Source organism: Drosophila obscura, unplaced genomic scaffold (genome assembly GCF_018151105.1).
Source record: "Drosophila obscura isolate BZ-5 IFL unplaced genomic scaffold, ASM1815110v1 contig_4, whole genome shotgun sequence".
NCBI classification, from domain to species: Eukaryota; Metazoa; Arthropoda; class Insecta; order Diptera; family Drosophilidae; genus Drosophila; species Drosophila obscura.
The window spans coordinates 8,404,204-8,417,610 of NW_024542828.1; the positions used below are offsets into that span (position 1 = coordinate 8,404,204).

Here is a 13,407-nt window from a genome sequence, read left to right on the forward strand (position 1 = left end):
GCCCGTCACCGAATGAGATAAGTGCATAAAGAGCACATAAAAACCAAAAGTGATCAGCAGAAAAAAAAAGAATCTCCTTTTCAAAAAGGATCCTTTCGAAAAACTGTGGGAACTGGTAGAAAGTCTCGTTTCTCACGATCCTGCAGCAGGATAAAATTGCCCCATACCGTCAGCAGGTGCGAGCAGGTCCGCACGACATGCCGTCACACTCCAACACAGGCAGGTTAATGCCAGGCCGTCCGTCCCGGCCCGTCCCGTTTTCAAAACACACCTGCCGTTTTTGTTGTTGCTCTCCGTGTACCCGCCAGTGTGCATCTGTGTGTGTGTGTGTGTGTGTGCAGTGTATAGGATTTTCTGGTTGGCAGATCGGACACGTATCCTTGTAGTTTCCCACACTCGGTATCGGACTCGGTCTCGGTGTTTTGTGACCTGCTTGCCTCGTCTTGGGTTTCTCCTCGTTCGGGTCCTGCGACAGCAACCCTTAGCCAGGGTATAAAAGGCCCACCGTTCGGAGGATCAGACATCATTCGAGCTCAACGCTTCGTACAGTACACAACTCAGCTACACCACAGCTACACAACAATCCACACAAAATGTGCCAGAACAAGACCAACGACACCAACACCATGAGCCTCAAGTCGAACAAGAAGCTGTCCTACAGCGTCAAGAAACTGCTGCAGAAGATCTTCAAGCAGCAGCAGCAACAACAGCAGCAGCTTGTCGAGGAGGAGCAAAATCTGAAGAACACACTGAAGGCCAACTCTTTGGAGTCGCTTGAATCCATTGAGAACAGCCGCAACGCTGATCTGGAGTCTGCCTCCGTTTGCGCCTCAATGGAATCCTACGAGAATGAGGCCAATGAGCGCCTCTCCGCCTCCTGCGAAATGGAGGACTACGAGCTCGAGCAATTGCCCTCAGTGCCAGTTCACTTTGTGCGCACCGCCCATGGCACCTTCTTCTGGACCGCCGCCTCCGATCTGCCAGCCGACAACGATCTGATCCAGCCGCTGTGCTGCAGCACTGCCAACGAGATTGCCGTCGCCCAGGATCGTTGGGTTCAGGCCTAAATCGAGCAGCATCCACCCAACAACGGCAACCATGTCTTCCACTTTTGGGGTCTTCGGGCACCAGCCACCAGCCACCAGCTTTAATCAACGTCTTCCGTTAATTTTTTGGACAAAAATCCACCAAAAATTAACACGCAAGCCACAACTGAAAGCTTTACAAAAAATTGTGATACATTTTATTTTACATTTACAAAAAACAAAACAAAACAACGCAAAATATATATACAATTGAAAAAGAATCTGAATTGTTTTCTATCTCTCTCCCTATGGGCATTGTTCCCACAATTTTCCCATTTACAGATCGCACGAATATAATAAGGGACAGAAATCCTTTGTTAATTGGCATGACTCAGAGCGAGAGCCAGAGCCTAATCCGATTCGATCCTGGACCTTTTTTTTGGTTTGGTCTTATTGTTGTGCAATTTACCTGCCAGCAGGTAGTTGAGAGTTGAGCTCTCTTCGGGGGTTGCTTGACTGTTGATTCTCCGGCACAGTTCCAACCAGTTTGCAGCGGCTGGCAGGTAGAGAGGATCGATCGCCGTGGCCTGTTGATTGCTCATCGCTTGGCCCAAACAGGCTCGACTCCAATTAGACGATCGGCGATCTGCTTATGTGAATGAATCAGCCTCGCTGCAGAAATGTGTTGCATATATTAGGGCTGTTGTTATACGAATTAATTGGGATTGAGCAGTTAACGTGAAGGGATATCTTGATATATGGAAGGAAATACATACTTAGGGCTCTACATTTGGGTTGTTTTTAATTATATAATTATTTGTTCTGATCGAAGAGATTTATAGATTTAAATATAGTAAAACATTGAAGGAAAAATATATATAATATAAAATATACATATGCGGAAGATAATAGCCTATTGTAGCTGTCCGCTTGGTGTTCCATTTAATGCTCATTTAACTTTGAGCTGATTTCTAATAGATTAATGAATTTAAAGTCCCTGCAGCTTTAGTTCAGGCTGATATCAGTTGCAGCTTTGTTTTTATTTATTTTTTATTTTTGCTTTTGTAACTCCATGGAGAACAAACCAAGACCTATACGATTGAGGGGTTGTTGTTCTTCAAGTTAAAGTAATTCAATTTGATAATTATAAACCCTTTGAAAGAGTATACGAAAATCCGCATCCTTTATTTCTGTTTGGATTTATCTGAAATTTAATGACAGGCCCAACTAAAATCCACCCAATAATAAGATAAATATATGTTAGTTTAATTTTTACAATTTTATTGATGTATTTGATGTATTTTGGGTATTGTATTTGATTTGCCTTTGATTTGTTGTTCTCAACTAACCATAAATTAACATTTATAAATTATTTAAAGCTTAAATTAGGTAACTACATTTTGAATAGAGCGCAGTGAACTAAGCAACTTAGGAAACGTTTTGTTTGTTTAGCAAATTATTAGGAAACTGGCGCACTCCATGAAATGAATTGATCTTCGTACTTCAGTTATATCACAGTTGATTAAATTAAATAATCCATTTACAGACTACATATACAATTATCGGAACTAGACTTAAAGGTATTTCAAAAGGTATTCCGAATGCGATTAGCGATTCGGATTCATCTGATGTTTTGCTATAATTTACTTTGGAAGACAACGGATCTTGTTGCGGTTGCTGTACGCTGTGAGTAGCGAACGATTAATAGCCATTTTGTTGTTGTTGTTGGGTTACACACTAGGGATAAGATCTACGAAAATAGATGTCGTCGGACATCCTTCACCAGGGCCTCCAGACGGGCTCCGAGGCGCCAGACTCCTGAGAGCTGACCGACGCCGTTTCGGACATCGCCGTCCCATCCACAGAGGTCACGTCGATCAGTTCGTCCTTGCCGGCCAGAAAGGCACTGTAGCTGACTGCGGCAGCAGCGGCCGCTGGCCCGTAGCCACCCAGCAGCGGGAAGGCCAGTCGACCCGATGCAAAACCCACGGCGGGCCCTGATTGCTGTTGTTGCTGTTGCTGTTGCTGCTGCTGCTGTGTCAGCAATTGGGTCTGCAGCTCAATTAGTCGCGTCGATAAAAATTTCATAATCTTGCGTCCAATCTCATCCGTTTGCTGGGTCTGCAGCAGGACTTGCGTAATCTGATCGGCCGCGTGCACATATCCAGAGCGGAAAGACTCAACGTGGGCGGTGCTGGTGGCGGGCGGTGGACTGCCTCCGGCTCCGGGTCCTTGCAGGGAGAGGCCGCCGCGTTGCTTCAGCTTGCGCATATGATCCACGGTCAGCTCCAGGATGTCGGCCTTCTCCAGGCGAGTCACATGCTCGCCCTCCTGCTGCAGACACTCCACCATCAGGTCCTTGAGGTCATCGAGACACTTGTTGATGCGCGCCCGTCGCTTGCGCTCCAGTAGGGGCTTCATCACCTTGCGGTACTGATACGTCTTGGACATCTCCATGACCATGTTGTGTCTTTGATCGTTATTTTTTTTGTATCTTTGGATATATATGTTTTCATAGAGTTTCTGAACCGTTGAGCGATTTAGTTAGCTGCACATTATCACGCCGATTTCTTGGGGTTTTGGTTTTGGGGATTTTACGAGTATTATTTTTGTCTTTTGGGGCCGCTGCGCGTGCGGTGCGCGTTCTTGGCTGCGTGGCGTTCAACAGGCGTTTACGAAATGAGTGGCAAACTAGTTCCCAGCGTTACTTTTATACGACCCCCGTTGCGGCCACACTCTCGCACGCTAGCTCCTCGCTCAGCTCGCACACAAACACAAAGCTCCCGCATGATCGGCACACCACTCGCACACATACGCGCACAGTGTGCTGGCACTCGGTTGAGCAGCTCGAGCTCGAGTCTCGACTTCGGTCTCGGTCTCGGCTCGGTAGCGGCATTCGGCAGCGGGCACAAAGAGAGGCTACTGTAAGTCATTGCAGGGGAGCGAGCGGCTGCTGGGGGTTGTCTGCACAGTCACAGTGGGTCGAGACGACATTTACTGGGCAGAATGTACAGCAATCATGGCAAGCATTTCAATGGATTGTGATTTAATTTGTAGTCCATTCCTGTGAATACAAGACTTAAGCATTGGAAAAGCTTTAAAATAGAAGGCTAATGGGGAAAATTGCCGAATTTACTGCAAGAGTAGAGAAAATGAAAAGCTTATTAAGATAAATGGAACTCTTCCGAATGGATAATTTATAATATGATGCATTTCCAATATCGATACATTTCCAGAACTTAAAAACATTTAAATAGAATCATAAGGAAGTTTTTGCCAGAAGGAGCATTATTTTACGTAAAATGTATAGTCTGCTTTTTGGAGTCAGGCAATTGACGGAAGTGCGACAGAGACTCACATGAAAGGGTGCAAAAAAGGCTTATTTACTTTAAACTTTACCTAAGAAGTTTAGTTAAAGTAAAATAGATATAATAATGGAATGATATAAATCCAAATGTGTAATTTCCCGAAAATGCATTTGCCACTTTTCGTTGCATTCCCAACCACTGTGCTCGCGCAATGGGAGCGAGAGCGAGCGTGCCTCGCACTGTGCCTGTGCCTGTGCGCCTGTGCTCTGGCGCGCGTCGTCTTCAATTGATTGCAGCAGAGACCCAGAGGGAGCCAGCCCCAGCGTCGGCATTCGGATTGGATCTCATTCTCAGCGACTGCGCGTGGCTCTCAGACTGCTACCACACTGCTTCGGTCTGCCATTCTCTGTCTCTGTTTCTGCCGTTGCTCCTCGCTCTGCCTCTGCCTCCGGCCTCCGGCCCCGTTGCCTTTGCCCATGTCATACTTATTGTCAATGATGACAGTTGCGCTGCCGCCGCTCTACTCGACTCGGAACGGATCGGATCGGATCGACTCGGCTCGGGCTCCCATTCGCTGTCCAAGTCGATTCTCTGTCTCTGTCCGTCCCGCAAAGAGACATGGGGGAGCCTACAACTACTACTGTGAGTGTGATTGTGGGACTCTCTGGGTGCATGCTTGAGTGTGTGTGTGTGTGTGTGTGTGGTGCCTACTTTACGAGACCGTGGGAAACAGATTTGTCGTGTGTTTCCCACACGTTGGACGGATGGCTGGATTGTGATGCGATCCGATGGATTGCTGAAATGTTGTTGCTGTTACTGCCGCTGCTGCTGCTGCTGCTGGTTGTTTTTCAAGCGGGTTGACTGTGTGTGACGACGATGGTGGTTTGGGGGGGGCAGTGGGCGACCACTGCGGGGTGGCTGGTGGGGAGGGGGTAGGGTAGATGGCGAGGGCAGGGGGCTGGCTTTAACTCGCGCAATTATGTCGCATGCTTCGCTGATGATGATGACTGCGACAACTACAACCACAACTACTATCACTGTGCTTTGACTGTGCCTCGACATTTCGTTGAAGCGTATCGATTAAGTGTAACAGTTGCCCTATCTCCCCCCTCCAGTCTCTGTGTGTTGGTCGGGGGGTAGTGGATTCCGAAAATGGTTTTTGCATAGGCCGCCGCCGCCGCCGCCACAACCCTTCTAGTCGGTTTCGTCATAAACTTTAACATCCGGTTGTCGTTCTAAGATTTTTGTCGTCTCACATCTAAGTATGAGCGAGTATATATACATATTTGTGTGTGATTCCGCTGATCTCAGGGCTACTGCTGGTCAGCAGCCACAGAGTGTACAAAATGTTGCCTGGTTTTTATCGTTTGTCCCCTCTCTCTTTTTTTTTTTTTTGCCGCCTCGACTTGTGGCAATATGACACTTGTGGTCGGACGCCTCAGAGTTATTTTTCTGGCTTGGCTTGGCTTGGCTTGGCGTTTTTGCCTGGCTAAGCATTTCCCATGATGCTGCAGAATCGCTCTGTTTCTGTTTCTGTTTGTTTGTCTTCTGTCCATGACTTCCGCTGGCCGTTTTGCCTTTCTGAGTTTTCTGCCTTTTCTGCTGACTGTGGCATAGCGGCAGATCACAATTAAGCGGCATCTCTCGACGAGAGGCATTGGGATCGGCTTGCAAGATCCCATGATTCCTCTCAACTTTCAACCTCTGCTCAGCGGGCACACGTGGCGTATGAGCAATGCAAAATAACCATCAACCGCAAAGCCATTTTCGACTAACCTCAATGCACACTAATTGCTTGTCATATACTCTTATATGTATATGTCTATATGGCCACAATATGAGCATGTCAGTGTGTGTGTGTGTGTGTGTGTGTGTGTGCACAAAACTTGTTGCCATCGCTGGCCATCGTGTGAACCAAGAGCTTAAAAGCCAAATAGTTGCTGATGGGCAAAAGCGAATCGAGTGGCGTTTGGACACCGAATGGGAGATGCTCTAACATACGAGGGTTTAAATTGAAGGAACGTTAAAAAAATCTAAAAAGAAATATAATTTAATTTTATTTTATTTTTAATTTATTGTGATTTAGGTCTTATTTATTTATCTTTAATATAGTTAAAAACAGCCCCAAGAAAGATTGCATATGCATAAATAAAATCCTCCTGGATAATCCTCATAAATTTGAGTCTCTGGCGTTGCCTCAATCCCATCTGAATACCCCCCGCTCATAGCTAGAGTAAAAATCGCCTAACGACTTGGCGGCTCAGACCTCTGTCTGTCCATCCATAAGGCGCAAGCGCGGGCACAAGCTTGCCTCCGCTGTAGCTGCAATAGCAGTCACACAGTTGGCTTCAAGCTGGGGTCCCAGAGTCGGCCGGTGTCCGTCCGTGTTGCCAACTCAGTCGCTTTCAATTTAGCAAACGTGCAGTTCAAAGCCTAGACGCTGATTGGGGGCAAATGTGCGCGGTGTACACAGGGGGGCTGGGGGGCCCGAGTGCGACTCCGCTCAAGATTAATAGCGGCCAAAGGCAACCGAGTCTCTCTGGTGGGCAGGCGTGCGGTGCACACGCGATTGGCACGAGTTTCGGCAGCCTAGGCCCGCCGAGGGGCAGCAACAGAATCACAGAAACAGAAACCTGGTTCGAGCCAGAGAGCTCGTCTAACTAGTTCTCCCAATGGACAGACTGATGGACTGACGGAGCGGGGGCTAAGTCCGATTGTGGTGTGTGTGTGTGTGTGGGAACCTGCGAGCAAGGCAAGGACTTGCAGCTCGCCCAAATCAGGTCACGGCCTCATTAGAACCTCACTCCATCACCATCGCCATCCCCCATGCCCATACCCCATACCCATAGCCAGACTACACCGACTACGTCGAGATTTCCTACTCGGAGCGTGTGAACCACAACATGTCATAATCCCCGTCGATGCGACTCTACTCGTAGTCCCTTTTTAAAATGAACTTATCAGCGCCGTGGCTCCGAGCCTTGATTATAAATGACAACAAACAGGCCAACAAGTAGCAATAACAGCTGCTCAGCCCCCTGCAGCAACAGCAGTAAAATCACAAGGAAAGGAAACAAAAATAACAGCAACAGCAACAACAGCAACAACAACAATAATAATAATACAACCCGAAATCCGAAAAACCAAGTGAAATTCTTATAAGCCCTTTCCCACACTCGCAACGACGTCGACGCTGTCGAAGACATCGACCACGACGCCTGCGCCTGCGTTTCGGGGTCCCAGGACGGAAATAGGCAGCGTCTTAGTGCCATCAAACTGAAAAGGGGAACAGGTGCTGTCAGGGCCCTGGCACTCTCTGGGACCCTCTGGGTAAGACATTCGACTACGTCACTGTGGCGGCCCTAGCCTCCGCAAGCCGGCTGGACAACAAACCCCATGTACTACTGGGCTCCGGGCTCCGGGTACCGTGTGAATGTGAAAACAAAGTCAGTCGTGCATAAATGACGAACAGGCGATTCGCACACTGGGTACAAAGTGTATGGGAAAGTGGTGTGGCATATATTAGGAAATGAGGGGAAGAGCAGCAGCATAGAAGGTGCAGAGTATTTTACAGGAAAAAGGAAACTGCATCCATAAAGTTGTGTTGTAATAAGTTTAAGTTATATTGTTTAATTTGGATTAATAATATTTTAAAATTCGAATTTATAATTCTATAAAAATGGTGGAAATAAGAAATATTAAATTGAATAAATTAAATAAATAAATATTATATATATTAAATTATATTATATTAAGTATTATATTAGGCAATTCGGAAAGGATTATTGGGCATATTAATAATAGGCAGAACTATGCAGATAGATCAAGTTTAAATATTTCAAATAATTCCCCTACTAAACCATTAAAATCCTTAGCCAAATGGCAAAATCCTTACACTTAACCGAGCATCTTGAACCACTGTGCTGTTGCCACAGTCTCTGGCCGAAGTCGTTGTGGTCGTCTCCTCCATCTCCATCTCCATTTCCATCTACCTGCAGCCGAAACTCATCAAGCGGCCCTTGTCGATTGTACGTGCATGGGAAAAGTACACACACAGAAGAGACCAGAGCGGACGGAGCTTGTGATTCCTGTTGGAATTTATTTGGGAAATACGCGCACATAAAAAGGCTGCCAGTCCCGGTTCGCCCCCCTCTCTTCACCTGGTTCTCCTGTTCCCAGTTGCCAGTTACCAGTCACCTCTCTCACCCTCGCCATCACTCGCCTTACCTTCTCACCCTCACCCTCACCCTCACCATGGTGTGTGTGTGAGAGTGCACTCAAATTTCGTACGGTGCTTGGCTGTTCTGCTGCTGCTGCTGCTGCTGCTGCCGCTGCCATTGCCGTTGCCTTTGCCTTTGCTGCTCGTGAGATCAGCCGGCATACGATTTCACTCTTGACTGGCCATCGGCTGCGCAGCGGCAGTGCCTCATATATAAATATGAGCGACGCCAGGCGCAGCAGCATCAGTAAACGACCAACTCTCGCGAGGTGCGCACACGCAACGCTCGCTGCACAAAAACAAAAACAAAACGAAACAAGAAAAAGCTCTCAACACACACGACCAGCAAGAAGCTCTCCGCTCTCTCTCTCTCTCTCGCCATGTATCTAGATACGAAAAACTTGACGGCCTGCAGCACCAACAGCAGCAGCAGCAGCATCCACACATCAGCGCTGACAGCGCCAGCATCAACACCTTTGGGCGTGCCCAAGACGGTGCGACGCATGCGCAAAGTCTGGCAGCCACTGCGCCGCCTGTTGACAGTGGGTGGCAAGGGCAGGCCTGCGCCCCTGACCCTGGCCCACCCCAACAATGTGGATCTCAACAACACACAGCAGCAGCAGCAGCAGCAGCTGCAGCAGATCGAGCTTATTCTCGAGGATGAGAGCAAGTCAACGCCAGAGGAGTCTATCTACAAGTATGGGGCGGAGCTGAGGCAGCTGCCCCCCGTCGAGGATGAGGTGTCACTCACACAGCCCCCCAATACGCCCACACTCATCAGCAGCGTCTATGTGGAGAAGGCCAGCGCACAGAGCTGTGGCGCCTGCCCCCACGGACGCAACTGTCAGCACACAAATCACAACAGCAACAGCAGCACAACAACTGCAACTTCAACTGCAAGTGCAACTGCCACACAGCTGCCCAGCAATCTGTGGGATCTGCAGTTGCCGTTGCAATACATTAGCACCGATAACGGCACCTTCTTCTGGGCCAACACCCAGGAGCGGGTGGACGATGACCTGCTGCACGCCTTGCTCTGCCAGAGCTTCAGCCAACTGCCCGGCACACTCTGCTAGCTGGATCTCACATGCTCATGCTCCAGCCACCCAGCCCTCCCCAGTACACAGATCTCACTACCCCCGACCCCCACCCGCCCCCCACAATTATTGTAATTTCATTTATTTATTCTCCTGCGCAATATATACGTTGTTAATGTGATACTAATTTGCATATAAAATAAAATATACACTGAAGCCTTTGTAGCATACAAACGGAAAAGAATACGAACTAGAATCCGCTGCTGTTTTATCATGTGTGGGGGGGGGCTGATCAGCTGATCAGATAAGCGAAGAAGCGAGAACTGGATCTGGTTGGGCATGAGAACGGAGCCTAACGGAAGAGCGAAGATGAAGGCAAAGGATAACGGATAACGGAAGCGCTGTTATGAGTGCAACCTAATGAGGCTTGACAGATGAACGGACAGCGCTGTGCAGCGCTGCATAACGGACGGGTTGGTAAACTGATAACTTGGAGAAGATGCAAAGCGAAAGAGGGAAGGGTGGGGAGGGGTATAATGAGGATGCGCAGCCTGGTATCATCTTGCAGTGCAGAGGATGTCGCATCGATCGCTTGAATGAGGCAATTTAAGAACAAAAGATGGTCGCTTGGGTTAAGTTTACATAAATTAGGCATCGAATTAAAATACACCTAATTATTTCAAAATGTTGCCCATAAATATTTGATAGTCAGAAGAATTTTCTAATATAATTTAAGTCATGTGATATTCAATATACGACCATCATAGAACAATTAGTTTGGGAGTCTCTACATCCTTATACAGCAAAAAAACTATACAATTGAGTTTAGCCTCTAGATATCAAGTTTGAAATGTGTTGTATATTAGCAAAGCTACAAAAAAACTTTTTTACAATTCAAATAAAAGTTATTAACCACAGAATTAAACCACAGAATTCGCTTCAAAGGCGCCTGAGAACTGATTTCATAGTCCCTGTGTTCAACGTTCAAAGCAGAAATATCCACACATACATACGTATATTTTTCGACCTATCGACGACCCGAGAATGTATCTTAACCGGCATGCTGTGACCAAGCTGCTGACTCCAGAAGGAAAGAACTGAAGCATACTGAAGGCAGAGTCTCTGGAACGAGGCCTGGACGACGCACAGCTGCTTAAATAGGCGCCCAGTGTCTATACATTCTTAAACCTCGTCTAGCCTTTGTTTTATTTACGTCTAACCATGTCTAAGCCAAGTGACCAGATTGTCAACGCGCAGAAGTTCGCCAACTGAACTGTCCATAAATAATTTTCACTTTCGTTGCAGTCCCGCTGTGCGAACCCTAATTAACAAGTCGTTTACATTGTCTCACGGTACGATTTCTTTAAACAAATATATGTATGTATACTTTTCCAAACAAAAAGAATTTTATTTCAAACAATTGAAGCCTGTATTGTTCCGTTCAGATTTAGATGCTTTCCTAGCAGGTCGTGTCGCGCAGGACACGCAGCAGTTCTGTGGGCTGGGCGCTGGCGGCCGCCAGAGCGCAGTTGAAGGTCTCCAAAAGGCAGACGTTGCTCAGCTGGGCACGATATTTGCCATTGGTCACACAGATCGGTTGGTAGATCATCGAGCAGGGCTTGAAGCACTCTTCACGATCCAGCCTGAAGCTGCCCAATTTCTCGTGCAGATTGTCCACCAACTCGGAGCTGCACCAAGCGGCATCGGTTTCAGTATAAGCTAAAGAAGCAATACACCCCCATTATAGATGGAGCCATGGGATTTTGTATTATAGTAACTTACGCGAAATTTTGTTGCGTTCGCGGCGACAGTTGTCAGACTTAAGGTTGCAGGCGCTGGCGAATTCCTTGAAGATCTTTCCATCAGTGGCGCACACCGGGCGATAGACGGCAGCGCAGAATAGTGGACAGTCTGTCTCGTTGGTGGATACCGTGTTGGCCGCAATGCCAGCGACCAGGGCCAGGCAGCAGAGGGTTAAAGTTTGGAACATCATATCGATGATATTGTTATTATTTTATTTGGGTTTGGTTTCTGTATTTCTTTTCAGTGCGGAGGGAAAGCCGTTCACTCTGTAGTAGCTATTGATTGCAATTGCCGTAACTGTCTCGAAATTCATTGATTTATATATATTTTTTATGGCTCGTTGGAGCTACTCACTCACAGATAGTTTATCAGCGCGTTCCACTCTGATAAGACTCGGCGCCTTATCGGTGTGCCCAAACAAAAAAAAACTTGTTTATTTGGTCTACAAAGTTCGACGTGTTGCCGGTGTCGTTGTGTGACTAACCAACGAATACTAGCTGAACTTTGGGTCTACTAATTGTGTTGTCTAGTGTCTGGTAAAAATTGTAGCAGCGTCTTCAAACAGCATCATTGATTGTCGCGCTACTATCTTGTTTATCGCAGCTAACAATTCCATTCAATATCAATTCCATTGATATTTTTTCGGGCAATTATTATTCTGCTTGCTGATGTTGTTTTGGCAACATCTTTTAGCCGTGATAAATTGTTGTTTCCTGACATCTGTGTAAAGACTGCATCGCTGTTTTTGGCCAAATGATTCAGTGTCTGTTGTTGATACTGCGTAGTACACGCAGTACCTTTTCTGTAGTTATAGTAAATAAGATAAAATTAGAAGTTCACACCTCCATGTTCATCTTCCACCAAATGGAATTGAGTCACCTCTTGCCAGAGCTATTCAGTTTTGGTACTGATGCCAAAGGAATCAAAGAAATTCAATTTAAAAATAAAGAAGATTTTTGTCTGCTATGTTGGTGGGAGTCTAGGATTTGGGAGTCGTTAAATAACTTTAATTTGGCCAAAACACACCCCAAAACAATTGCCTTCATTCATCTGCAACCCTCACAACTTTGACAAATGATCGTGTGGCTCTTTGCTCACGCTTCGCTTCGATCTAATTCGGTTACAACATTGTGATCGCCCACATAGTTGTAGTTACACACGGCGCATCGCAACGCTCAATCTCCATGGGGTAATGTTAATTGAGGCCTCTCCACATGCCACACATGAGCACACACACATACATACACAGCTCCCCCCCTTGGCTTAGACGGACCACTGGGGAAAGAGAGAGAGACAGGAGTCGTGGTAAGGCCTAATCACCGTTTAATGGTGTTCACACACTTGTTGCTGACGGCGGCGCCCTCAGCCAAGTAGTGAGTGGCCCAAAAGCCAGCCAGCCCGTGCATAGAGCTGGCCAAAACCCAACAATAACAATGTTGCCGGCCCGACTCGGTCCGGCCAATCAATGACCGCTAAGCGTATGCCCGTCACGCACGCGAAGGCCGCCACCAGCGCGGTTGGCTGTCGTCAAGAATTGAGTACACACGCGTACATTAAACCCTAACTCAGCAGAACCCAAGCAGCCCCGGCACCAAGCCATACACGAAGACATCACGGCGCAGGATCAGGTTGGGTTTGTGTGTTGTGTACTCTGTACAGGTATGCAAATGAGGAATGGCTGAGGTACGTTTCATGTAGATAACTATCAGACTCCAACTCCTCGCGCTATCATCGTTATGACCTCATGAACATTGTCATCAGCATTATCAACGGCATTCCACGGTTCTGTTGGTTCTGTTCGGGTTCGGGTTTGTTCTCTCTCTCTTACTCTCTCTCCCCGCCCAAATTTCAATTCTTTCGTGCAGACAAACGCCGCTTTGCATACGAAATTAATTATGTGCTGTCAAAGGCAATTTAACAGAAACTTATATTGCTACTTAATTTACGTCACGGCGCTACCAGAACTTTGGATACCTGTTACTCAGCAGGGTACACTAGGGTATGTTGTGTTAATG

The 13,407-nt window shown here is 47.0% G+C and overlaps 4 protein-coding genes across 4 annotated transcripts; 2 read left to right on the forward strand and 2 right to left on the reverse strand.

The window, feature by feature from the left end:
• Positions 1 to 540: 540 nt before the first annotated feature.
• Positions 541 to 1,269, forward strand: LOC111066555 (enhancer of split m4 protein). The gene has a single exon (XM_022355273.2). It carries the CDS (start codon positions 594 to 596, stop codon positions 1,065 to 1,067), a length of 474 nt encoding a protein of 157 aa, XP_022210965.1. The 5' UTR covers positions 541 to 593; the 3' UTR covers positions 1,068 to 1,269.
• A 1,029-nt stretch (positions 1,270 to 2,298) lies between these two features.
• On the reverse strand, positions 2,299 to 3,693 carry LOC111065734 (enhancer of split m3 protein). Its single transcript, XM_022354112.2, has one exon. It carries the CDS (start codon positions 3,486 to 3,488, stop codon positions 2,805 to 2,807), a length of 684 nt encoding a protein of 227 aa, XP_022209804.2. The 5' UTR covers positions 3,489 to 3,693; the 3' UTR covers positions 2,299 to 2,804.
• A 5,114-nt stretch (positions 3,694 to 8,807) lies between these two features.
• Positions 8,808 to 9,849, forward strand: LOC111065919 (enhancer of split M2 protein). The gene has a single exon (XM_022354364.2). It carries the CDS (start codon positions 8,933 to 8,935, stop codon positions 9,626 to 9,628), a length of 696 nt encoding a protein of 231 aa, XP_022210056.2. The 5' UTR covers positions 8,808 to 8,932; the 3' UTR covers positions 9,629 to 9,849.
• Positions 9,850 to 10,973: 1,124 nt separating this feature from the next.
• Positions 10,974 to 11,680, reverse strand: LOC111065909 (enhancer of split M1 protein). Its single transcript, XM_022354352.2, has 2 exons — positions 11,372 to 11,680; positions 10,974 to 11,308 (listed from the first exon to the last, which is right to left on the reverse strand). Exons 1-2 carry the CDS (start codon positions 11,580 to 11,582, stop codon positions 11,049 to 11,051), a joined length of 471 nt encoding a protein of 156 aa, XP_022210044.2. The 5' UTR covers positions 11,583 to 11,680; the 3' UTR covers positions 10,974 to 11,048.
• Positions 11,681 to 13,407: the final 1,727 nt, after the last annotated feature.